Raw genomic sequence first — 27,004 nt, 5'->3', positions numbered from 1 at the left:
CTTTCCTCAGCTCATTATTCAATAAACAATAAAACTCAATGTTCAAGGAATTGTTATTAACTCTGAAGAATCGGTAGTTTCTTATCAAATTCTTTCGCCTCTATTCTTTCTGCTCCATCCACAAGCCAGTTTTCTAGAACACAGACGTTTCCCCAAAGTCTAACGAAACAAACACGAGCTTTAAGCAAATAAAGTTCACCTCCTCTAAGGAATTCCGGAGGGCGGAGGCGGCGGGAGGGGCGCCGTGGGGGGCGGGACCCCGGGAAGGGGGAGACGGACGCGGGTGGGCGGTGCCTGTGGGGGGGCGGGTCCCGCGGACTCCGCCCAAGCCCTGCGCAGATTTGGCGCCAAACGCCGAGGCCCCTTCTCGCGGCGGGATCTCCAGAGTCTCGCGATCAACGCCGTGTGGCAGCGGCGCTTAGCCCCGCGCTCAACCCCGCGCTGTGGCCGCCGCCGTGCGCCTGAGGTGAGAGTGGGCACGCGGGCGAGTGGAGGGCCTGCGAGAAGCGGCGGTCGAGCGAGGGGGACGGAGGAGCGGGGTGCTGGGGAGTCGCGGGGAGGGGGTGTGGAGGCGGGAGGAGCAGACAGACGGACCTGGGCAGAGCGGGACTGGCGAGGCCGCGCCCTGTGGGGAAGAGGGCGGGCACTTTTACCTGTCGTTTTTCTTTCGGGTCGGCCGCTCGCCAAACGCAGCCTTTTAGCGGGAGGGAACGTGCACCAGTCCACGGGCTTCTAAGCATAGAAAGCGTCCTGTGAATGTGGGATGAATGGATGAATGAAGTTGAAGGGAGACTGGGGGGGGGGTGCGGGGATGGGAAGGGTGGAGGGGGGGATGGGGTGGGAGAGTGGTTTTAGGGTGGCTAGCAAAGGAGGACATTGAGTCAGTCTGGTGGGACTTCCCTTTCGACACGGGCTACTGTTTTGATAATTTGGATGAAGTTGGACATGGGACCCCTAAGGGTCTGGGAACGAATTGGAGTTTGGGTATTAAATTTCTTATAAGGTTACCTTCACTTCTGTGAGAGTTTGAGGACTGGGGGCGGGGGCGGGGAAGCTAAGAGAATTCCATCGATGTCTAAAAACAGTATGCAACCACCATCAAGAAGTGAAAGATAAGAGCTGCCTTATTCACAGCCAGTTTGCTGACAGACCCCACCCCATGCTTGGCCAGTTCCTTACGTTGCATCTTGCTACACTTAATATAGTTTGTGCCCTGCCGTCAAACTCACAGCTCCCTGTTCTCAAAAGTGTGAACTCCATTTCTTCCCAAAGAAACTTGACTAGAATTAAAACTTAACTTGAATATCCTTATTGTAGACAGAAGGCTACTTTAGATTATATGACCTCTAACTGCCTTTCCAATTTTGAAAATCTGTGGTTATTGAACCTTACTTGAAGATAAGATGGGTCATCAAAAGGAGTTGATAACGTTGTTACGTTATCTGTGGTCATGGAAATTTAGAATCGGAGAGCCTTTAGGGGTCATTTAGTTCTAGTAGTATTACAGTTTGAAGGAAGCTTTGGAGTCTTTATTCTGTCATTCAACAAATATTTATGGAGCATCTGCTGTATACCAGCTTTGGGGATACAGTGGTGGAGCACAAAGAGACTCACCTGGTCTTTGCCTTTTTATTTTTATTTTTATTTTTTTTTAAAAGATTTTATTTATTTATTCATGAGAGACAGAGAGAGAGAGAGGCAGAGGGAGAAGCAGGCTCCCAAGGAGCAGGGAGCCCGATGTGGGACTCGATCCCAGGACCCTGGGATCATGACCTGAGCCGAAGGCAGACGCTTAACCATCTGAGCCACCCAGGCGCCCTGGTCTTTGCCTTTTTAGAGCTGCAGTCTAGTATGGAAGACAAACACTAGATAATCACAGAAATGGAATATAATATTGAAACTGGGTAAATGCTATGAAATTGGTACTTGACACTTTGAATGCTTATTATAGGAGGATTTAATTCAGGGAAATTGGGGTAGACTTATCTGAGGAGGTGAGAGTTGAGATCTGAAGGAGATAAGGAGTCCCGGTGAGAGCCTTCAAGATAGGAAACAGCCTTAGCAAAGGACTCATGGCCCGAGGGATGTGGCTCTTTCAAGAAACTGAAAGAAAAGATCATGAAGAATTGTGTGAAGTGAGGCTGAAGAAGTAGGAAGGTGCCAAACCAGACAGAACCTTGGAGTTTTTTTTGTTTTTTTTTTAAATATATATTATTATTTTTTTTATTGTTATGTTAATCCCCATACATTACATCATTAGTTTAAATGTAGTGTTCCATGATGAGCCTTGGGGTTTTATCATTAGCCCAAGAGCAGTAGGAAGCCATTGAAATATTTAAGCTAAGTGGTAATGTGATTGGCTTTATATTTCCAGACCTTCAGTCTAGCTGTAATATGGAGAATGGTTTGAAAAAGGCAAAAGTGGTTATGAGTAATGGAGTAACCAAAGGAAGAAATGTTAGGAAGTGGTTGTGGAGATAGGGAGAAATGAAAGACTTAACTGATGTTTAAGAAGTAGAATGGACAGGATATGTAGGATGGGGGAAGGAAGTATCAAGAATGACTTACAGGTTTCTTACTTGCATGGCAGGATAGATATCACCCACTGAATTGGGAAAATTTAGAAGTTTGGTTTTGTACATGAGAAGTTATAGTTGCCTTTGAGAAATTGAAGAGCTATAAAATGAGAAGTAGGGATCTGGAGCTTAGATTTGATGGTATCTCTGGGTAGAGAAAAAATTAGAGAGATTCATCTATAAATGATTATTAAAATCATGTACGTAAAGAAGTGAAGAGGGCCTAGGATGGAGTCTTGAATACTTACTGACCAGATTAGGGGAAGATGAATCTGCACAGAAGATCCAGGAGGAGTGTCCAGAAAGGGAGGAAAACCAAGTAAGTACTGTGATTCAGAAGCCAACAAAACTGCTTTTCCAGAAAAAGAAACTGATCAAAAGTGTTAGCTGTTGCTAAGAGGTCAAGTTCGATGGTACTGAAAAGCATCCTTTCAGGTTATCAACCTGAGGATTATTTCCCTTCTGTCAAAGGAAACCTTAACTAGAAGAGGAATATGTAAACAGATTTTTTAAAAGCTACTCTGGTTATAGTGGGGGTGAGGTACCTGAACCCTGCCTATTTCACACCCATTTGGACCATAGTTTGAAACCCTCTGAGGGGAGACTCAACAGTTGAGGTAAAATGATTTGCTGAAAATCATGCAGTTACTGGGTGGTAGGGTCTATGTTAGAACTCACCTCTTCTGATTTCTAACCTGGTTTTTTCCCATAACTACTCTCTACTTCTTTTCATGATGTGAGTTTGAAATACAGTTTAACCGACTGAAACACGTGCATTTTGCTGCAGGTGGAACAACTGTGTAATAAGGAGACTACTTGGATGAATAAACAGGTTTATTTATTTATTTATTTTCCTGTAGAGGAAAAGATGCTGGAGCCACAGGAGAATGGCTTGATTGACCTACCAGATTATGAGCATGTAGAAGATGAAACTTTTCCTCCTTTTCCACCTCCAGCTTCTCCACAGAGAGAAAATGGTGAAGGAGCTGAACCTGATGAAGGTTTGTATAGAATTCCAAAAAAGTGCCTGTGTTCAGTTATCCATCTATTAGCATAGAAATGATACATTTTATAGATGAGGCTTAAATTATTTAAGTAATATCAAATATTGGTATATTTCACCAGAGTCAGGGAGAGGAGCACCTGTTCCTGTACCTCCAAAGAGAACAGTTAAACGGAATATACCCAAGCTGGATGCTCAGAGGTACATTTACTATTTCCTTAAACATTTATTCCTTTTTTTTTTTTAATGTTATTTTTTCCCCCTTATATTATTAAAAAACTTTTACTTAGGATGATTTGGAGATCAGTATTTGTCTTTTTTTTTTTTTAATATTTATTTATTTATTTATTTGAGAGAGTAGGGGGCAGAGGGAGAGAGAGAATCTCAAGCAGACTCCCCCCTGAGCATGGAGCCCACTGTGGAACTTGATATAACGACCCTGAAATTATGGCCTGAGCTGAAATCAAGAGTTGGATGCTCAACTGACTGAGCCAGCCAGGCGCATTTTTTTTTTTTTTCCAGTTCAGCAGATAATATTTTTTCTTATGGTTTTGCTTTGGCCTTGAGGCTCTAGAAAACTTGAAATTCGAAACATATTTCTCTTCACAGATTAACTTCAGAGAGAGGGCTTCCAGCATTAAGGCATGTGTTTGATAAGGCAAAATTCAAAGGTAAAGGTCATGAGGTAAGAAATGTCTGATTTTTATTCTTTGTTCTTTCACATATCAGTAGAACTGTGGGCCCATGATCATGTTCTGAGGACTCTTAGAATGTTTCACAGATACCATCATTTATCATCATATCTCTTGAGAAACTAAGATGTACTGGAAAGTGCACTGCTTGAAGAATCAGAAAACATATCTTGTAGTCTCATTTTTGCCTCTGTATGGCTTTAGGAAAGTCACATCGAAGTCTGTAAGCTCTGAGTTTGTACTTTATAATTTCTAGGAATAAAACTGACTTAGTCTACCTTAAAGAGTGATTTTAGGCTTCAGGAGAGCAAGGACTTTACCTGTATCAATCACTTATGTGTCCCCAAGATATGACACATTATCTTGTCATGTGTCTGATTCATAATAGGCATCATTTAAGTTGAAAAATGAAGACATTTAAGAACTGTTGATCACTGTCTAAATGTGTTATTTTAAAGGTTCTTATCTTTTTTTTTTTTTTTAAGATTTTATTTATTTATTTGACAGAGAGAGACACAGTGAGAGAAGGAACACAAGCAGCAGGGGTGGGAGAGGGAGAAGCAGGCCTCCTGCCAAGCAGGGAGCCCGATGCAGGGCTCGATCCCAGCACCCTGGGATCATGACCTGAGCCGAAGGCAGACGCTTAACGACTGAGCCACCCAGGTGCCTCCTTTTTTTTTTTTTTAAAGTAGGCTTCATGCCTAGCATGGAGCCCAGTGTGGGGCTTGAACTCATGACTGTGAGATCGAGACCTGGGCTGAGATTAAGAGTCAGATGCTTAACTGACTCAGCCACCCAGGCACCCCTAAAAGGCTCTTATCTTTGAATAATGTAGAGTATAGATAACAATTTTTTGCAGATATCTTTGTAGAGCTTTGCAGATTATGAAGTATTTTCAAATACTTTAATTCTCAAACCTGTAGAGTAGGTGTTGGTCCCATTATCTAGTTAAGGAAATTGGAATTTTAAGAGTTTTTTAAAAGATTTTATTTATTTATTTGACAGCGAGCACAAGCAGGGGCGTGGCAGAGGGAGAGGGAGAAGCAGACTCCCCACTGATCAAGGAGCCCGATTGGGGGTTCCATTCTAGGACTCTGGGATCATGATCTGAGCTGAAGGCAGCCGCTTAACTGACTGAGCCGCCCAGGCACTGGAATTTTAGAGTTTTCAGTGTCCAATGCCAACAGTTAAGGGGAGAGCTTAGACTTCCTCTTTCATAGCCCAGCTACAGTAATGTTAATACAACAGTGAGCATCATCTTAGTGTGGTATGCAGGGTAATGGGAAACAGGGAAGAGGTTGGAAGCAGACAGCAATTCAGATACTGTCGCACTACCAGGGTGAAGGTGAACAAGGTGCAGATAGCCTGATAGGGTAGTAGTAGAGAGATAAACAACATACAGTACTTGTAGGCAATGGGATATGAGGAGGTAAAAAGTAAAAAATAATCCCAGGAGGGGTGCCCAGCTGGCTCAGTTGGTAGAGCATGTGACTCTTGATCTTGGGGTCGTGAATATAAGCCCCAGATTGGGTGTAGAGCTTACTTTAAATAAATAAATAAATAGATAGATAGATACATACATACATACATACAAAAAATCCAAGATTTCAGAAGCTGGGAGGCTAAAAAATTGTAGTACCTTTGCTCAGCTTCAGCGGACAGGAAGAGAGAAGTCTGTATCCTATTTTGCCACAAAACTAAATGTAAATCAGGATATTTTAAAAGCATACCCATCTCAAAAAAAAAAAAAAAAGAGGGACACCTACCTGGCTCAGTCAGTGGAGCGTGGGACTTGATCTGGGGTTGTGAATTCAAGCCCCAGGTTGGATGTAGAGCTTACTTAAAACAAAAACAAAACAAAACTCCAAACCATACTCATCTCAGTTAATTCATTGCCCTTGTTGAAATTTTCAGGTTGTAATGATGAATTGGTGCTTTGAATTTAATGAAGTCTTCATCATTTTCATAATAAGCACTTTATTAAAATAAATGAGTTTATATGAAGGATAAAAATTTCGTGTTTCTTCACTGGGTGAGGGTGGGCTCCAGGCATTTATGCTTTTTAGTCTTCTGTACTTTGCCCTTGGAAATTCTTACTGTTTTGTCACAAAGTTGAATCCTCACTGCTTTTTTCTCCATGTATGACTTGGGACGTATTTAGGTGTTTCTCTTGTGACCCCAAGTCTAACATGACACTGTGAGGTGACTGACCAGCTCCCCCCAACAACTGGAAAATAATCTTAGGTGATTGAATTAAAAACAAACAAACTTTATTATCAGAATGAGAAGGATAACACATACTCTCAGTATTACTTTAATATATATGCTGCTGAAGCAAGCTCTTAGTATTACATGTTTAGTTACTGGTAGGGTTGACCATTGGCTTCTTAGACAAGATCAGATAACAACAATGATGGCCAGTATTTGAGTGTATACTTTGTGTCAGGCACTTTACTTGTATTACTTATTTCTCATAACCCTACCAAGTGTGTATAATATTATTCTCATACATGAAAAAGAAGGCACAGTGGCAAAGTGATTTGCTTAAAGTCATACAACTATTAAGTAGCAGGATTGAGATTTTGATTCTATACAGTGTGATCCAGAGCCTGTGCTTTTGACTATTCTATTTTTTTTAAGGATTTATTTATTTATTTATTTGAGAGAGCGAGAAAGAGAGAGAGAGAGTACATGAGAGGGGGAGGGTCAGAGGGAGAAGCAGACTCCCTGCCAAGCAGGGAGCCCGATGCGGGACTCGATCCAGGGACTCTAGGATAATGACCTGAGCCGAAGGCAGTCGCCCAACCAACTGAGTCACCCAGGCGCCCCGCAACTATTCTGTTTTTTTTTTTTTTAATTATTATTTATTTGACAGAGCACAAGCAGGGGGAGCAGCAGAGGCAGAGGGAGAGGCAGACTCCCCGCTGAGCAGGGAGCCCGATGTGGGACTTGATCGCAGGAGACCCAGATCATGACCTGAGCCAAAGGCAGATGCTTAACGGACTGAGCCACCCAGGTGCCCCTTGACTTCTATTTTAAAATACTGTTAAGGGGCGCCTGGGTGGCTCAGTCAGTTAAGTGTCCCCCTCTTGGTTTCTGCTCGGGTCATGATCTCAGGGTTGTGAGATCAAGAGAGCCCCACATTGGGCTCCCCACTTAGTGGGGAGTGTGCTTGGGGATTTTTCTCCCTCTGCTCTTTACCCCCACTCGTGTGTGCAAGCTCTCTCACACACTCTTTCTCAAAAATAAATAAATAAATCTTTAAAATACTGTTAAGAAAAGAATAAAATATTTTACATTAAAACCAGGAATTTGGAATTTTGTTATTCATTAGTCCAGTTTATTAAACTTTGTTTTTCATTTTAATTTTTAAAAATTTTAGTGTTCAATTGAAATTTCATATATAAAGAGGAGTTGCTGAGAATGTTTAAACTGTTGTTAGTCTTTGTCCTTTGCCCTTGGGATTTCTGAATATATTTTCAGTTTTGAATTCTCAATGCTTTGTTCTCTATATATGATTTAGGGACCTGTCATTTTGTTTAGTTATTCCTAAAAGATATCTTGACATATTTTATTAAAGCTTATTTTCACATATTACTTTACAGTTCTGAAAAGATACATGATTATCCATCTGCCTTCAGCTCAGTTCATGATCCCTGAGTCCTGGGATCGAGCTCTGCATCAGCCCCACATCACATCTGGCTACCTGATCAGCAGGGAGACTGTTTGTCCCTCTCCCTCTGCCATTCCCCCTGCTTGTGCTCTCTCTTACACTCTCTCTCGCAAATAAATAAATACTTTTAAAAAAAGATACATGATTATCTTTTAACTTTCGTTAAGTTTTTATACTGTTTTTTTTTTTTTTTTAAATCATATCCAGTGCTCTTTTAGACTATAATCCTCTAAGCTCAATGAATAGTTCTCTTCTTAAAGTTTCTTCAGAAGTTTCTTAATCTTATAAATATAAAATGACACCAGTGACTTTGGCATTACTATTCAATTCTAAAATCTGCTGACAAGGTCAGTTGTGAGAACGAGTCTTCTATTTAGCATTTTTATTTTTATGTGCCAGGCTGAAGACTTGAAAACGCTAATCAGACACATGGAGCATTGGGCACATAGGCTATTCCCTAAACTGCAATTCGAGGATTTTATTGACAGAGTTGAATACCTGGGAAGTAAAAAGGAAGTTCAGGTAGGTGTTGGGATTATTATGAATATCATTCATAATGCTAAATAGTGCCAAGGATGGATTTTAGTTGAGGCTACGTCACTGTTTGGCATTTTCATTTTGAAATCTGTCATGGTAGAAGAGAAGTTAATAGTAGTTATTTGATGAACAACTTTTTTGAAACTAAGAATTGAATAAATTCTCATTTTCCCCCAAATGTTACTGATGAAAATGTAAAAATACTCTTTATTTTCAGACCTGTTTAAAACGAATTCGTCTTGACCTGCCTATTTTACATGAAGATTTTATTAGCAATAATGGTAAGAATATAGGTTTATTTATAATAATTTTGCTTTTAGAAATAGATCTAGTTGGGGCAGGGGTAGATTAAGCACTGGGTTCTTCATCTATATTGAGTAATTGAGTAAACATAATTACAGTAAATAGGAATGAGTTAAAATGCCTTGGTACATCTAGAATGTTGTTTGACACTTGTTTCTTAAAGACATGCCTCCAGTGCCATTAAGAGATGTTGTAAAAATATATTGTCGGAGAACTTAAGCCTTTGAGAACTGATACCCACTGATCCTTTGTAGTGCTTTGTTAATGAAAATAAGTGACAAGATGTAGTGTTCATATACAGATACACCATTAAAAGTGGCTCTGGGGAATTAGAATAATTTGATGATGAAATAGTTTACATTTCCCCTAAGAGTACAGATCTAGTACACAGATGGTCCCCAACTTAACAATGGTTTGACTTATGGTTGTTTGACTTTATGATGGTGCGGAAGTGATAGGCATTCAGTAGAAACCATACTTAGAATTTCAAATTTTGATTTTTTCCCCAGGCTAGCATATGTGCTGTGATGGTCTCTTGTGATGCTGGGCAGGAGTGGCCACACTGCCCAGCCAGCCACATGGTCATGAGGGTAAACAGCTGATAGACTGACCACCATTTTGAACCCATACAACCATTCTCTTTCCCACTTTCAGTACAGTATCCCATAAATTACATGAGGTATTCAGCACTGTATTATAAAATAGGCTTGTGTTACATGATTTTGCCTAACTAGGCTGATGTAAGTGTTCTGAGCACATTTAAGATAGGTGAGGCCTATTGAATCCATTTTTGACTTAAGATATTGTCAACTGATGATGGTCTTATCAGGATGTAACCCCATTTTTAGTTGAGGAAGCTTTCTCTAGGACTTCAGGAAGACCCATGTGACTGTTCCTGGTATTGATTGCATTTGTTAGTTGTACAGTGCAACCATAGGCGGTCACACACATCAAAACATATGGTTCCTGCCGACAGGGTCTGTATAGTTATCAGATTCTCTGTGCGATGGCTCCATACATGTTTGTTTGTTTTGTTTTTTAAACTTTAATAGATGTGGTAGAAAATACAGGCTCCCTGTAGAATCCCCCCAAGTTATTGGTAAATTGATTTTAAAAATGTGAAGAATTGTGATTTAACTAATCCAAGATTTAATATTTTGGTAAGATATGGTATGTATCACTGCCATAGGATTTGGTATATGGAAAGGAATTAATAACTACAGTAAATTCCACAGCACATACCACTGGGTTAGGTAGTTTATTTCAGTAGCAGTTTTTGAGCTGCATAGTATGTGCTTGAGTTTCAGGGATAAAGGTGAATAAGATCAGACCTCTTGCTTCAAGGGCTAGCAGACTAGTGAATGAGTGAGACATAACATTACCTGATAGGTGCTGAAATTAGAGAGAGAAACAGGGCATAGTGTAGGTTGCAAAGGAGAGTATAGTTGCTTTTACCCAGGGGAGGGGAAAGAAAACCTCACAGGACAAATCACAAGTACTTTGAATGATAAGCAGTAGAGTTCAGGCCAAGGTGATTTTCGAGAGACGGACTCATTTGTGCAGAGGCATAAGTGAACACGGGACTACTGATGGGATTATAGGCTTGCTGAAATACTGGATACATAGAAGAGGCCTCTATCATAGAGCCTTGTTTGTTGTTGAATCTGTCTTCTCTGTATTCTGAGAATGGTCTTCAGATTTTTTGGATAAAGGCACTACAACGGGAAAAGTGTTTTGAGCATTTTATTTATTTTTTATAGTACATGTACTACTGATATGATAACTAACACTTTTTTTTTTTTAAGATTTTATTTATTTATTTGACAGGGAGAGACACAACGAGAGAGGGAACACAAGCAGGGGGAGTGGGAGAGGGAGAAGCAGGCTTCCCGCTGAGCGGGGAGCCTGATGCGGAGCTCGATCCCAGGACCCTGGGATCATGACCTGAGCCGAAGTCAGACCCTTAACTGACCGAGCCACCCAGGCACCCAAAAATGCACATTTTTATTCTCACTAGAACATTACCATGAGGTTTTATTTATTTTTTTTTAAGATTTTATTTATTTGAGAGAGAGAGAATGAGAGACTGAGAGCATGAGAGAGAGAGGAGGGTCAGAGGGAGAAGCAGACTCTCCAGTGAGCAGGGAGCCCGATGCGGGACTCGCCCGGGACTCCAGGATCATGACCTGAGCCGAAGGCAGTCGCTCAACCAACTGAGCCACCCAGGTGCCCCTACCATGAGGTTTTAAAGTGAGAACAATATGACTTAATATCCTACTGAATATTTTATTTTCTCCAAAATTTTGGGCTGATACCTGATCGATGATTTGAAGATGTGGTTGTAGATACAGTTGTTCTCCCCTCCACCCCCCATCTTGGTTTTACCTTACTAAGATTCATCCAAATAGAAGTAGAGTATCCTTAACAGCACTTAATGTTTTCCCATCCCATTCACTGATGCAAGGATTTTTGTTGAAGTTCACAAGCGAATTATCATCTACCTTCTTTCAATCACTTGTTTTTCTTAAAAGTTAATCAGGGGTTAAATTTTAATATTTTTGACAGATGGATAGTCCTGTAACTCCTCTGCTTAGAGCCCTGTAGTGGCTCCTTATCTCACCCAAAATGAAAGCCAAAATCCTTATAATGTCCTCCTTGGCCCTTGGCCCTACAGTATCTATTCCTTACCCCACCTCCATTGCTTCTCTATCTTTTACAGTTCCCCACTCAAACTGCTTTAGCGACTACTTGCCTCCTAGCTGTTCTTTGAACCTCCCAGTCACATTTTTGTCGTAAGGATTTTGCACTCTTACACTCTGCCTTGAACATATCCTTCGTCCTCCTTCCCACCCCCAAGTCTGCATGGCTCTTACCCCCTTCAAACTGTGCTCAAGTGTCAACTCAGTGAAGTTGTACTTCACTGGGAACCCCCAGCCCTGATTCTCCTATCCTTTTTCCCCATAGTACTTATTTCCCTTTAATTATATTTGCTTATCTGTTAGTTTATATGTGCCAAAATGATGGCATCGTGTAGCACGTTGAATATTTGTCTTAAGCTTCTTTGCCACAGTCGCTTGCCTGTTAATGTTGCAGTGAGTGAATTTCATGTGTGGTTCTAATTTTTTTAATCCCATTTTTATCAGTCACTCTATCAGTGGTTATGTTCACATTGGTTTCCCATAAAATATTGTATTAAAGAGGCCATGTACTATGGAAGAGATGACTCTTTTCATGGCTTACAAACAGTAGTTCTTTACGTATGTCATTACCATTAACTCGGAATCCTGTACACCCTGTAAGGTGAAGCATAGTAGAAACCCCAAAATTGCATAATTTGTTCTAATACTTGTTTAACTTCTCTAGCAATGTTTTCTCCCTGTACCCCATCAATATTTCCTGACAAAGGAATACATCTTAGTTTCTTGCTACATTTTTTTTTTTTTTCCATGTCAGGAAGGACAAGTGTATTGATTTTTGTCTTTCACTGTTAAGGAAGAAACATCAAAAGGGATTTGGTTGTAAAATTAAATATCAAAGGATTTTTAAACCTCACCGGAATAATTATAAAACACCTGTTTTAAACGTTTGCTAGTTGTGATGGTTTTTACTATATTAGCTAATACCTCAAGGCACAGTATATATATAGAATAAGGTTAGTGTGTGAAAATTCATATTTCAAATGGTGGTCTTGGTGGTTTTTTTTTTTTTTTTGCCTACTTGTCAGATCAGATGACATCTTTTTTTTTTAACCCTGTAATGTGAATGATGTAGGAAGAAGGTGAAGTGCTGTTTTCTTAATTGTTTGTTTCTCTATTTTCTACCTTCTCTTCTATATATTGTTATTTTCAAAAATCTTTTTAAGCTACCACTTGTGCATTTTGTTGGGGTTGTTTTGGTGTTAAAACTAGACAGTCTGCTTAACTGGGCGATCAGAATCAGCTGTATGTCACGGTATGCTGAAATTTAAAAAATGAGTGAGGGCCCAGCTCTCGTGTGGAGCTGTCTGCTTTTAAGGTAGCACCCAGGCCACACAGTAACTGTCATATGGATAAATGATAGTTTGTCACTGCCTGTCTTTCTTCTAAGTTAGTTCAATAATTTTAAGTTCAATAATTTTTCTAAATTCTTTTTTTTTTTAAAGATTTTATTTATTTATTTGAGAGAGAGAGAATGAGAGAGAGCACATGAGAGGGAGGAGGGTCAGAGGGAGAAGCAGACTTCCCACCGAGCAGGGAGCCCGATGCAGGACTCGATCCAGGGACTCCAGGATCATGACCTGAGCCGAAGGCAGTCGCTCAACCAACTGAGCCACCCAGGTGCCCTGAAAGATTTTATTTTTAAGTAATCTCTACACGCATTGTGGGTCTTAAACTCACAACCCCAAGATCAAGAGTTGCATGCTCTGACTGAGCAAGCCAGGCACCCCTCCTTTTTCATTTTGTGTGTTTTACCCTATTAAAAAATAGCTTATATAAAATTATTACTGTGTTATATAGACACTACAGCAAGCTATTAAAATGTTTTTGTTTCAGGTAAAGCAAGAATATGGTTTGGATTCTTTTAAGTTCATTAGCCCAAGCAGAAAATATTTTCTAATCATAACTAAGAACTTGTGCTTTCTGTTGATGCATATTTTTAAACTAGTAGTTCCATTTGACTTAAAATGTCTCTTTAAAATGATTTATAAGGGCGCCTGGATGGCTCAGTCGGTTAAGCATCTGCCTTCAGCTCAGGTCATGATCCCGGAGTCCTGGGATCCAGTCCTGCATCGGGCTCTCTGCCAAGCAGGGAGTCTTCTTCTCCCTCTCACCCTACCCCCTCTTGTGCTCTCTCTCTCTCTCTCTCAAATAAATAAAATAAAATCTTAAAAAAAAAAAGTGATCACTCCTCTTTAAAAAAAAAAAATAAAATGATTTATAAATATTCCTTTTACTTGTTTGAATCAAGCACATACAGGTGTCCCTTGAATACCACAGGTTTGAATTGAGCAGGTCCACGTACAGATTTCTTAAGGGTCAGTACTGTAAATGTATTTTCTCTTCCTTATGCTTTTCTTTAATAACATTTTCTTTTCTCTAGCTGACTTTAAAAGTATAGTATAAAATACACATAGATAATATGTGTTAATTGACTATGTTATTTGTATTCTGGTCAACAGTAGGCTATTAGTAGTTAAGCTTTGGGGGAGGCAGAAGTTCTATGTGGATTTTTGACTGTGCTGGGGGTCGGCATCTCTAACTGCTCTGTCGTTCAAGGGTCTTCAGTATTTGGAACATTCTCACACGCCAGAGCAATTTGAAGAAACAAATAGTTTCTTCAGGTCTGGCATCTTGTTACTTTAAACTGGTTTTTAACTAATAGCTGCATTAAGCTTTTTCTAACTAAAGATGTACTAACTTTCATCTCTGCTGCAGATGAAGGAGGAGAAAATCATGGCCATGATGTAACTGCTACCCAATCAGATCCCTTTTTGACAAACTCATTGGAAAGTGAGAATTTTGCTTCTGAGTCAGGTAGAAGCCTAACAGAAGAACAACAACAGAGAATTGAGAGAAATAAACAACTGGCCTTGGAAAGAAGGCAGGCAAAGCTACTGAGTAACAGTCAGTCCCTCGGAAATGGTAAATTTTATGCTGGGTTTTATGTGCTACCGTTAATATATTAGGGGCATGTTAGAAATTTTAACTTCTCTACTAGCTGCAAAATAAAATGCCTCTAGGAATAGAAAAATCTGATATATTAAGTTTATGTATATCTGAGAAAGAGCGTGTGTGTGTGTGAGCATGAGCTATTTGGAATCCTCAAAGAATAAATGAATCCAAGATGGTTCTCTGGATAGCGGAGTACCTCTTAAAAATGTTTTTTAATCACTTCAACTTGATTCTGAATCTTTCAAAAATACATTCTTCCCTGACTCCTTAAAGTATGTGACACGTATTTTATCTTTATTTTTTTAAAAGATTTTAAAAATTTGAGAGAGAGAGAGAGTGCACAAGGAGGGGAGGGGCAGAAGGAGAAGCAGGCTCCCCGCTCAGCAAGGAGCCCGACGTGGGGCTTGATCCCAGGACCCTGGGATCATGACCTAAGCCAAAGGCAGATGCTTAACCAACTGAGCCCCATATTTTATCTTTAGCATCATAATTTTGAACATTCATTATTATGATACTTTCCTAAACATATAGAATGCCTTGTGCACCCTTTGAGGATTTTAGAGCCATTTGCTGTGACTTAAATAGGTCCTTACTTTTTATTGCATTGTGTCATTTACTGTCAGTTTGCTTATCTGATGCATTCTCTTCTATTTTAAAACTGTCTTAAGGGCTGCCTGGGTGGCTCAGTCGTTAAGCGTCTGCCTTCGGCTCAGGTCATGATCCCAGGGTCCTGGGATCGAGGTCTGTGTCAGGCTCCCTGCTCAGCGGGGAGTCTGCTTCTCCCTCTGTCTGCCGCTCCCCCTGCTTGTGTGTGTGCTCTCTCTCTCTCTCGTAAATAAATAAAATTTTTTAAAAAAGAAAATAAAACTCTTAAAATGTGCTATTTTTAAAACAGATTGGGTTTGCTAATGCAAATTGGTTTTGAATGAAGCAGATTGCATGTATTTCTCAATTTCCAATGTAGTTTTCCTTTTGAAATGGGAAAATAAGAATTATGGTTAAGTAGTGAAGATACCATGTTATAAAACAAGTTTCACCCAAGATAATAAAATTTGCAAGTGAAAATTAGTGTAACTACTTGTTGTTCTTTGCAATTAAAATCAGCTTAATCTTCAACTTTACAAATGGATATTTTATTACTACCACGTGAAAAATTACATGAAGCTCCACGTATCACTGATGGCAGTTCCTTTGCTGTCATTAGCAAAGTGTGCCTGGCAATAAGCATTTTAAGGCTCATCTTCTATTTATAACACATGACTTAAAATTTGCCTAAATAGAAATAAGGATCCTAAATTTTCTTTGCTAGAGATCACTTTGATGTATAGCTGTTAAGAGCATTTTTTTTTTGAGCATTTGATTTTTAAAAACTTTTATCTAATAGCTGTGATTATTAAATGAGAACAGTTGCATTTGGCTATGATTCAAGAGTGAGTTCAGTACCTTTCAAGACTTGCATTTTTGAGTGGCCTTGATACGTGTATAAAAATGACTATTTGGAAGAAAGTGATCATAAATTTTATTTCCACTGATAGAAGCTTGTGGAGAGATTTATATTTATCAGGTCAGATTGGATCAGGTGCTTATAAGGAGTAATGATGATGATTTCTCTTTCAGACTTGTTAATAAATACACCCAGGACACAGACCATTGAAGAGGTTAATACAGGTGAGGATCAAGAGGAGGAGTCATTAGATGGATTTAACAAAGACATTCTAGACCATCCACATAATAATGCTGCTGCCAATGCTGTAAATGAGGAGGAGCAATTAAAAATAGAGAACACACAACTGGACCAGTCCTTTTAAAATGTACAGTAGAACTTTATGCTTTATCCAGAAATGTTACTGAGGTTGGATAGGCTTCAACTAAGAGAAAATCCATTAACCTGCTATCCTCTAAGTTTTAGATTAGTATGTATTTTGTCTGCTTGGAGTGAAAATCCTTATGTAGTAAGACTTTCACAGATTCCGATTTAAAATATGGTATTACTTATACTTCTTTCTTATTAACTTTAGTTGAGCCTATTTATTCTCTTTAGTGTTTATTTTTATATAGATATAACTTTATAAAAATGATTAGCAGTTAAAGCACCTTCTGCTGCTAGTGTGCTACTGAATGTCTTGTTTTCACTAAATTGGAGGTTTTGAGATGTAAATATGTAATGAATATTAATGTCCATTTTTTTTAAAAAGAAATAAAAATCTTATAAACTATCTCTAGAGGCTTTATGAAAGTTTCTTACTGCTACTTAGTTCTGCAATTATACTTTCGGTAAAATGTTTAAGGTTTCTATATGTGTTTACATGTATTCTGAGGAGTCACTTTAAAAGGGTCACCTGAGGGCGCCTGGGTGGCTCAGTCGTTAAGCGTCTGCCTTCGGCTCAGGTCATGATCCCAGGGTCCTGGGATCGAGTCCCACATCGGGCTCCCTGCTCGGCAGGAAGCCTGCTTCTCCCTCTCACACTCCCCCTGCTTGTGTTCCTGCTCTCGCTCTCTCTCTCTCTGTCAAATAAATAAATAAAAATCTTTAAAAAATAAAATAAAATAAAAGGGTCACCTGAAAGGCTGTTGTCTTGCCTGGCCTGTGTTGGTGCTAGGGGAGTTCACATTCTCCTTGATACCTTACTGACTAGTGGGAGAAACTTGCAAAGCATCATGGGGAACACAGAGCACCTAGGGAGGATCCACATAGGGCGCCTTTGCGTTTGTGGAGGAGAACCCAAGGATTGGGAAGGACATGTCTAATAATGATACAGAAATGGAAATCTAGGAAATAAAGACTTGGGAATGGCAAATATGAGGCTAGAAGTGTTAGGGCCAGTTGGTGAGACGATCTGATTGGAGTTTTTCCTGCCTGAGTTTATCAGCTTGGTGGAGGAGTAAATTACAGATAAAGTGCCATGTTGACAACTGAGTTTAAAGGTCTTTCTAGTTCATGGCAGATTTTGATGGGCAACAGGGAAAGGCAAAGCAAGTTTTTACAAACTAGAAGATGGGAAGTTTGCTTTTTTTTTTCTTTCTTTTTTAAGATTTTATTTTTTTAAGTAATCTCTACGCACAACATGGGGCTCGAACTTACAACCCTGAGATCAAGAGTTGCATGCTCCACCAGCTGAGCCAGCCAGGTGCCACGGGAAGGTTGCTTTTTATGAGAGAGACTGGCACGGTGATGGTGCTGAAGTGGCTTTGGTTTCTACCTGTGAAGCTGGGACAGGCAGGCATCTTAATGCCATCAGGCTTGCTGACTTCTGTTGGGGATGGAGAGTGACAAGGATGGTTTGGCTGAAAGGCAGGAAGTTGAGCACAGGAACATACAGGTTGGGGATGAGGGAGCCTCTGTGGCTGGCTGGGGACTGGCCTAGTGGCAGACTAAAAAGTTACTCTTCCAGGGTGGGATATACTGGCAAAGTAACAAGTCTTCAAAAGGGGCAAGGCCAATGCAGCTCCATCCAAGGAGTACTCAGCAAAATGAGAGTGTGGAAAGGGAGGTTTGCGACAACAGACCTTACCTGTGCACTCCACCCCACTCCCTGTGCCTTGTCCCCAACTGGTGTGGGGACAGCAGGGGAGGTTTGAGTTACATGAAATAGGAGTTTTAAAGTGGGCAGGTGGACAGAACTGTCTTACCTGAAGGCAACTGAAAAGTTAATCTGACAGCTGTCAGAGGGGCCTAGGACCCAAATGGCCCAGAGGAGCAGTTACTAGAAAAATTAAAACTTATTTTGAAAGAACGGATTTGAGACAAGCTAATCAAAAATCAATTCTGGATTTATTAAAAGAGACTGGCAATCTGACTTGCAGAGTCACCATTCACGATCTCTGCATTTCTGAAAAATCAGTTTCCGCAGGGACCTAACTTCTTTTTAAAGCAGCTTTAATTAATGATGAGAAAACGTTTTGCGCATTGGTGAACTATCTACCGCATCCCAATCGACTATAACATTAGGTGACATGCAACATTAGATGTTAAGGTTAGAAAGAAAGTTGAAAGCGTTCTCAAAACAGCTCTTTTAATGAAGTAAAAAGAGTATTTCACATTCCATAACTGTTGGAAACATCCAGGAGAGCTAGATCCCTTATCTCCTCTAGGAGTGTGTATAGGCTTCTTCCCTTTGTTTGGCAGTATTTTTGATAATCTTCCTGAATGACGTTTACTTTGACTTCTTGGGCAAGCTGAGCTTCCTCCACAGATCTAGTTACTTCTTTCACTAAATCACTCTTTAACAAGAGGGAACTCTGATGAAAAAGTTCTGTATCTGGTATCATGTACGGTTTGTTGCTTATTATTTCAAGCCTGATTGTATCAGAATGGCAACGGGAGGCCTGTACAGATATTCTCACCTATCACAGAGGAGAAAATGCATATTACCAAATCACATTCTTTATACTTGACGTCGAAAACAATGCTTAATGTAAATATGGACTTACTGTTACATGGTCAAACAGATGGAACGTGACAGACTCCCCGCCTGTTGTGGTAGAGGTGATTTTGTTTTGAAATCGTTGAAGGGATCCCGGTTTCCATTCCGAACGGCTGTCTGAGCCACATGAGATCACCAAACCATCTTTATTTCTTAAATAAGCAGCACCTTTAATCCCAAACCTGAATCATTGCCAGAATAAAAATCCAGAGATAATGTATTCTTAGTATACAAGTCTTGTACACTCAACCTAGAATGCTAGTTTTTATTCTAGATCAAAAACGACTTTTCCTCTCATTTACCTCCAAATACTTCACTGAGCAGATAGAAAAATATTTTGCTAAATAAGGAAGTAAAATCCTATCTTAACACTAATACAGATGTACTAGATGCTAATCTCCTTTTATACTGTTTTTTAAGTAGGAGCCCAACATGGGGCTTGAACTCACGACCCTAAGATCACAACCTGAGCTGAGATCAAGAGTCAGATGCTTAACTGACTGAGCCATCCAGGCACCCCTCCTTTTATACTTATATCGTGCATTATTCTATTACATTATGTACATCTGTACCTACAAATAGTTGTTATATTTTAACGAGTTATATCTAATGTACTGTTTGTGTTCTACACTTAGTTTACTATGATTTTTTTTTTTTTAAGATCTTATTTTTTGAGAGACAGCACAAGCACAGCGCGGGGAGGGGCAGAGGGAGAGGGAAAGACTCTGCTGAGCAGGGAGCCCGATGCCGAACTCAATTCCAGGACCCCGAGATCATGACCTGACTGAAGGCAGACGCTTAACCGACTGAGCCACCCCGGCGCCCCGAGTGTAACTATGATTTGTTAACAGCTATTATGTTAGATGTAACATACCTTGGTATAAATACAAGCACACCATTTGTTCTAATTGAATATATAACCCCATCAGATATGCAACGCTCCTCATTCTCTGGGTCTTTGTCTTTAAAATACATGCACTGGAAGAGCTCAGTAGATTGCTTCTGAGAATGCTGTGCTGCCTGTAAGAAGAAGCACATTCCCGGGGGAAACAGAATTCATACCCCCACAGAAACGATGTCTTTAAAAAAAGGTTGGACTCTAGAAAAGTATTAATACAAATATTCTTCTCTATTATGAATTAAATCAGTTTTGTGGGAACCTAACCATCCAGCAATCTTTCCCTCAAAAATGTCTTTTTTAGAAAATTAATTCTTTAAGAAAAAACCTGTTTGTTATTTAGAATCTGTTACAGTTCATTCAGGTAGAGGAAAGGACCCGTATCTATGCCTTGCCTTTATTTTCAAGTCTGTTCTACCGTAGTCCTGCTGGTGCAAGTATAAATTAGTATTGCTGTCCTGGAGGGCAAGTTGGTAATTGTATCAAAGTTTTATTTGTGCACACCTTCTGAGTCAGCAATTCATTATTGCCAGGAATATATCCAGGCAACAATCTGAGAAGTCTGTAGAAGTGTATATACAAGGATGGCTATAAACTGGGTTGCCCAGAACAACAGCACTGCCTAACAGAACTTTCTGCACTGATGGAAATGTTCGATACATCTGTGTTGCCCCAAAGGTAGCCACTAGCCACACATGTCTAGGAGCATGTGAAATGTGGCTCGTGCAACCGAGGAACGGAATTTTTAATTTTTAAGAATTTTAATAGCCCCTATGGCTAGTGACTATAATATTGCACAGCAGTGAACTAGAATACAGGATACAAAAACTGTATTAAACATTTAGGTAGTTTCCAATTTTTCTGTATCACCAAGTGCTCTCCTCTATGCTGTACAATATTATAGCCACTAGCCAACAATATGAAATACAATACAAAGCAGCTTCTAAAAGAAAGATGTCATTGCTCTGAAGTGATGCTGTCAGTAACAGATGTGTCAAGTGCAAAAGATTTCAGAGAGCAGGTATGGTACCATTTTTTGTTGTAAATAAAAAAAGCATTGTCTGGAATAGTGAATAATGCCTATCTCGGGGTGGTAAGATGATCCGTGGTCTTTCACAGGTCTACTTTTTGGGAAAAACATCTAACCTATTGTTAAATCTCCTAAACCCACATTAAGTGATTTCATAACATCTATAAATGTATTGAGAGCAACACAAGAAACTTTACAATTTTTCATGTTATTTCATTGGGGAGAATAATGCAGAATTTAATGCGCTAGAATATATGGCACTTCGTTCCACCACATAATAAAACTGATATTCTCTTAGCAAAAGAGATGATGGGTAAGAGAATTTAAAATCCCCTCTTACTCGGTTTCTGTTGTTGATGTGTCTGCATAATTCCTCAAGATCTTTGTTGCTGAACAAATTGTCCTTAATTTCCATTTTCTTATCTTTCGAAATGGCTGCCATTAACAATCGGTGTACTACTATATCTGCGTATCTTCTGATCGGAGATGTAAAGTGAGTATATTTATCTAATGCAAGGCCTTCAGAAAGAAACCAAAAGATGGAAATCAACAAAAAAATATAGTTTTTAAACGACCTGCTCAAGGTTATGGCCACACAAAAGGAAATGCTATCATTCACCATAATGATGGAACTCTTCCTCCGCACACGACCCAGTGGAGAAATACAGTGCATTAGACATGGCCTGCGTGGCCATGGATCGCAGCAACCTGTTTACGATGGGATCGTTGGGGTCATTCGCATTATCCAGAGAATCAGCCAGTGTTTTATTGGACCTGACAAAAAAAATCGGAAAGACCTTTATTTAGTCCCCAGCAACAATGTACACGTCAATACTCTGAGGGAAATCTTTCACTCTGAAGAAATTTTATTTTGGATACATTTTAGAAGCAACTCTTTTCAACTATAGCAATGTAGTTTGCTTTTAAGGTTGAAACTAAGGAAGTATATCAATTTAAATAATATATATATATTTTTTTAAGATTTTATTAGAGAGGGTGAGAGAGCACAAGCAGGGGGAGCAGTAGAGGGAGAGGGAGAAGCAGGCTTCCCACTGAGCAGGGAGCCTGATGTGAGGCTCGATCCCAGGACCCTGAGATCATGAGCTGAGCCAAAGGCAAACGCTTAACCATCTGAGCCACCCAGGTGCCTCTAAATAACATTTCTGAAGTAGTTAAGAGCAATGTACTGATACCTATGTGGTTAGCTTAATGCCCAGCACATAGTAGGTGGTCAAATACTTTTGTGGAACGGAATTCTTAACACCCTGAAGTTAAACATCCCTTACACGTCAAAGAACGGACTTTTTGAAAATCAAGAATTACTGAGCAGAGGGACTTAAAAAACAAAACTAAACTAAACCTGAGGTGCACAGTTAAGAGAAACTTAAATTATCTTCCTTTTCTTAAAGAGAAAAGGACAGGAAATATTCTATTTATTTACTCAATCTTTAAAACCCAGGAAATAATAGAATTATATTAAAAGTGAAACAAGTCAGCATATCATTCAGTTCGTACTAGAGCCCATTGAGAGAGAGGGAGGGAAGGAAAGATGGAAAATGATGAACAGAGCATCATGAGTGGGCTAATGTGAGCTTTCCAGCGTGACAGACGTGAATGCGTGGATTCAAGTCCAGACTCTGCCCTGACTCACTGTTAAACTACAGGTAAGTCACTTAACTTCTCCAGATGGGATTCCCTATCTGTAAAATACAAATGATACAAGATATCTGAAAGCCCTTACCCAGTGAGCCCCCCACACACGGTGCTCACCCAGGCACTCACCCACCAAATAAACCAACAAAAGATACATCACAGACAGAGGCAAAAAAAAAAAAAAATCCATTTTGGTAAATAAATAGAAGATATTTTAAATAGCACCTGTTATTTGAAACAAAATATTGAAAAAAAATCCTCTATACTAATCATTTTTTAAACTTACCCTTTAGTTATTTTATTTTTTTGTTTTTAAGTAAGCTCATTGTGGGGCTTGAACACACGACCCAAGATCGAGAGTCACATGATCTACCAAGTGAGCCAGCCAGGTGCCCCTGTACATCATTTTTATTTATTTTTTTTAATTTTTATTTTTTTTAAGATTTTATTTATCCATTCATGAGAGACAGAGAGAGAGATGCAGAGGCAGAGGGAGAAGCAGGCTCCCCGTGGAGCAGGGAGCCCGATGCAGGACTCGATCCCAGGACCCTGGGATCATGATCTGAGCCGAAGGCAGACGCTTAACCGACTGAGCCATCCAGGCGTCCCTGTACATCATTTTTAATAGGGAAAATCTTTTATCCTGGAGGGGGGTGAACAGAGCTGTCTCATTCTATGAAGGGATGGTATAAATTTATCATCGGTGTGGTGTTTTAGGATGATATTGCCTCAAAGATAAGCTGCATTTTTAAAGTAATGAAATAAATAGGATTACTTCTTGGTATTTGCCTAAGGGGTCTATGAAATTAAACCAAGGGTAACAGGTCCCTTAATACCGCCTTACAGATCGTAGTGGATCAAAATTATGTCTAAATAAACTCATTTTAATTTTAATCTCTATACCTACATTATAGTAAATGAAGAGAGCCAAGAAGTTTTCTAGTCTTAGTCAAAGACCCGGCTGTCCCATTTTAGGAACTACTGTAAGATAAGTAAGTGTACAGCACTCCCTGCATCCCTCTGCCCCCTCAAGGCAGGAGTTACCGTGTATCTATGAAGAAGGCTTTTGCTTTAGCACATTCTCGCAGTTCAGAAAAAAACTCCTGGTGTGGAGGAGGGTGCTGGCGCAATAAGGCCTGATGAGGGAAGCTCTCCCAGATCTTCTTGGCTACCCAGTGGTTGGCCAGGATCATGCATTCGGCCACCGTCTCGTGGACTTCCAGGGGCTGCTTGGGGATGAGGTCGTGGATGTTCTTTTTCTCATCCAGCTGAACACGAATCTCTACCCCCTCCAGTTCGAGGGCACCGCAATGGTCCCGCTTAGCCCGGATGTGGCGCGCTATGTCCGTCAACTTGCCAATGGCCCACACTAACTCCTCTAGCTTGGCTTGTCTGCTCTTCTCATCCAAGTCTCTGAACTCTGGAATATCATCAACAATGTGGAAGTTTCCGTCGAGCAGTTCCTGGGCTGCTTCATAAAACAGTTTGTATGCTGATCGAATAATGGTTCTGCCGTACCACACTTTCTTAATTTCATAGGAGGTTTTATCCAATTCCCATATGACACTTACGGCGTACCTACAAAACCAGTGAGGCTAACATCATTATTCAATTCTTCCTTTTTTTAAATTTATTTTTATTTTTTTTAAAGATTTTATTTATTTATTTGACAGAGAGACACAGCGAGAGAGGGAACACAAGCAGGGGGAGTGGGAGAAGGAGAAGCAGACTCCCCGCTGAGCAGGGAGCCCGATGCGGGACTCGATCCCAGGACTCCGAGATCATGACCCGAGCCGAAGGCAGACGCCTAACGACTGAGCCACCCAGGCACCCCTAATTCTTCCATTTTTGAAGTAAGTAGAACTAGACCCTGGATGTAACTTAAAAGAAATGACAATGCTACAGGTTTTTGGACCAATGTCTCAATCCAAACACTCCACCAAAACTCCAAAAACTATTTAAAATTAAAACAACAAAGTTAGACTAGGTTCTGTTGAGCTCTGAGCAAATCTGAAATTAGTTCACATGTAGTGTTACAAACATAAGCTTACAGTTCTCCATTTTGATTAAACTAGCATAGGACTGATAGAGTTAAGTCTGGTGGGCTCTCTAGTAAAGAAGAAAGCCTTTCAAATCTTACAGAGTAATACTGAACTATCATATCACTCTCGATGGTAGGTTAATTAGCAAAAAGTTCATTTAGTAAAGAACCACTTTACCATCAAATCACTCTGTTTAAAAACATATGCAACATTTGCAACTCATATAAAAAACACAGGGCTAATTTTCCTAATATGTAAAGAGTTCTTATAAATCAATTACAAATAGATGGAAAACTAAAAAAAAAAAGGAAAGGAACATGAAATAGTTCACAGAAAATACATACATAAATGAGTATTAAACATACACAAAAATGTTTAAATTTACTAATAGGAAAAGTGCAAATTAAAACCACCTAAGTAAGATACCATTTTCATCTCAAATTGTCAAAGATAAAAAAATACAAAATACTGTGCTGGCAAGGCTGTTGGGGGGAACAAGCGTTTTCACACATTAGTGGTGGGAATATAACTGGTGTAACCTTTATGGAGGGCAATTTGATTACATCTATGTAAACACAAATGCATATACCCTCTGACACAGAAATTCCACTTCTAGGAATTTATCCTCCAGGTATTTTAAAAATGTGGAATGACTTATGTTCCATGTAATTCGGTACAGTTTTGTTTGTAATAGCAAAAGACTGAAAACAATCCAAATTTCCATAGATAAGCAACTGTTATTAATATAGGCTGATCTCCAAGCTACATTAAGAGAAATAAAAAGCAAGCTGCTGAACAGCATATATACATATAACGTCACCATTTGTATATAAAAGAGAGACCACATGTCCACATTTGTGTGTATATGCATTATGTCTAGAAAAATACGTAAGTAATTGGTAACTGGGGGCGCCTGGGTGGCTCAATCGGTTGGGCGTCTGCCTTCTGCTCCAGTCATGATCCCAGGGTCCTGGAATTGAGTCCTGCGTCGGGCTCCCTGTGCAGTGGGGAGCCTGCTTCTCCCTCTCCCTCTGCTATTCCCCCAGCTTATGTGCTTTCTCTCCCAAATAAATAAAATAAAATAAAAAGAAATTGGTGACTGGGGGAAAGTGATAGGAGGGGAGCCTTTCACTAAATATCTTTTGGAACCTATAAATTCTGGACTATATGGTTTTATATGTATTCAAAGATAGATGTAAATGTTAACTACAACAAATAAACAAAAAACTCCCTAAGTTCATGATCCTCATGCAAAACAGCCTCAACTGGGGAATATATATGCACAAAATCGTCCGCGTTTGTTCCCAGACTTTAGCTGAGTTTAAAAAGCCAACAACGGAGGGAGAAGCGGCCTCACAGCTAGACAGGCAGAAAAGATGAGGGGAAGGGAAGGGAAGGCTAGAGAAATAAAGCTGCCTACAAATAAGTGGCGCAGCGGGCACAGGGGGAAATCAGGGGTGGAGAGCAGGGGGCAGAGCATATTCAAAAGAAGAGGAGAAAGAGGCCAGAAGCAAAAGCACTAGGCATCACAGAAGGGCCAAGACAAGCCCTGGTGATTAAAAAAAAAAAAATCATGAACAAACTCACCTATCAACGCCTCCCAGAAGAGAGCACAAGTCAGCGCTGAGGATGGAGGGCAGCATGTCATAGCGACGGTCTGCTAAATAGTAAGTGGTGGCCCTGTGAATGACACATACAAGGGTGGGTGCATGACCTTCAGCAGCACAATGGCTGACTGCAGGGGCCGTGGGGAGGTAAAGGGCCACATCCTCAGTGCAGATCCCCCAAGACTTGCTGTTTCATAAAGTGCAGCAGACTGGGTAATCAAGGGGACTAAGGGGGACTGCCTTGGGCTGAATATTCTTCCAATATTCAGACAATAAAAAGAAAGAAAAAGTGACATGAATCTTAGTTGTCTAGGAAAAATTCGAGTGTAATGAGCCAGTACTTATAGAGAATAGTATCCATACAGGAAAAATTTAACTCACTGTACTTTAGAAGGAAAGTGGGTTTGAAAAGGTTCTGTTAAAAAAAAGGAAAGGTAAATTGATCAAGAAACTATTTCTCTAAAGGGAAAGGGGAAGTGGACCTCCATTTTTTTTTTTTCCTAGAAGGGATTTGCAGAATTGCACAAAACTGGGAAATCTTTGTTTTGAGACTCTGAAACTCGGGAGTTATGGAATAGGTTAGAGTCACAAATACACTGCTGGTGTCTAAAGACATTACCTTGTCCTAGCTTCAATGTCGATATAAGAATTTGGTGGCACGAAGTGCGTTACGTCTGCAATGTGGACCCCAAGTTCCAAGTTGCCATTAGTTAAGGTTCTGACTGAGAGCGTGTCGTCCACATCTTCACAGCCTTTTGGGTCAATGCTGAACACAAGATGGGTTTCCCTCAAGTCTTTCCGTTCTCGTTCCTCTTCAGGACTCACTTTCCAGGGATTTCCTGGTGTGTTGACTGGCATCTCACACATCTGTATGACGAGAGTCAGATATTCAGCAATTCTCGCACCATAAGCTTC

The 27,004-nt window shown here is 40.0% G+C and overlaps 2 protein-coding genes and 1 non-coding gene across 5 annotated transcripts in view; 2 read left to right on the top strand and 1 right to left on the bottom strand.

Moving 5' to 3' along the window:
- Window positions 1–369: 369 nt before the first annotated feature.
- TIPIN (TIMELESS interacting protein) lies at window positions 370–16,403 on the top strand. The gene is made up of 8 exons (XM_034993792.1): window positions 370–466; window positions 3,437–3,577; window positions 3,702–3,780; window positions 4,189–4,264; window positions 8,344–8,466; window positions 8,699–8,762; window positions 14,199–14,405; window positions 16,053–16,403. Exons 2-8 carry the CDS (start codon window positions 3,445–3,447, stop codon window positions 16,241–16,243), a joined length of 873 nt encoding a protein of 290 aa, XP_034849683.1. The 5' UTR covers window positions 370–466; window positions 3,437–3,444; the 3' UTR covers window positions 16,244–16,403.
- Window positions 9,670–9,805, top strand: LOC118003788. The gene has a single exon (XR_004677421.1).
- A 1,785-nt stretch (window positions 16,404–18,188) lies between the features above and the next one.
- Window positions 18,189–27,004, bottom strand: part of DIS3L (DIS3 like exosome 3'-5' exoribonuclease) — a 34,125-nt gene continuing 25,309 nt past the window's right edge. For all 3 annotated transcript variants that reach the window (XM_034994785.1, XM_034994786.1, XM_034994788.1), the window contains 8 exons: window positions 26,709–26,956; window positions 26,070–26,162; window positions 23,485–24,018; window positions 21,407–21,561; window positions 21,128–21,306; window positions 19,734–19,879; window positions 18,867–19,041; window positions 18,189–18,779 (listed from right to left, as the gene is read on the bottom strand). In XM_034994785.1, the coding sequence (XP_034850676.1) occupies window positions 18,471–18,779; window positions 18,867–19,041; window positions 19,734–19,879; window positions 21,128–21,306; window positions 21,407–21,561; window positions 23,485–24,018; window positions 26,070–26,162; window positions 26,709–26,956 (1,839 nt within the window). In that variant the 3' untranslated portion in view covers window positions 18,189–18,470. The remainder of the gene's footprint in view (window positions 18,780–18,866; window positions 19,042–19,733; window positions 19,880–21,127; window positions 21,307–21,406; window positions 21,562–23,484; window positions 24,019–26,069; window positions 26,163–26,708; window positions 26,957–27,004) is intronic.

Source organism: Mirounga leonina, unplaced genomic scaffold, assembly GCF_011800145.1.
Source record: "Mirounga leonina isolate KUSES-001 unplaced genomic scaffold, KU_Mleo_1.0 Mir_91, whole genome shotgun sequence".
Classification (NCBI taxonomy): Eukaryota; Metazoa; Chordata; class Mammalia; order Carnivora; family Phocidae; genus Mirounga; species Mirounga leonina.
The sequence above is the reverse complement of the archived record's forward strand: the minus strand, read 5'-3'. Positions and strand labels throughout refer to the sequence as shown.

What these genes read in the sequence shown, in the direction of transcription:
- TIPIN (XM_034993792.1), top strand. Translation starts at nt 3,445, where the DNA reads ATGCTGGAGCCACAGGAGAATGGCTTGATTGACCTACCAGATTATGAG. An exon ending in AGGAGCTGAACCTGATGAAG is followed by an intron (nt 3,578 to 3,701) that starts GTTTGTATAGAA and finishes ATATTTCACCAG; the next exon opens with AGTCAGGGAGAGGAGCACCT. An exon ending in GAAGTAAAAAGGAAGTTCAG is followed by an intron (nt 8,467 to 8,698) that starts GTAGGTGTTGGG and finishes CTTTATTTTCAG; the next exon opens with ACCTGTTTAAAACGAATTCG.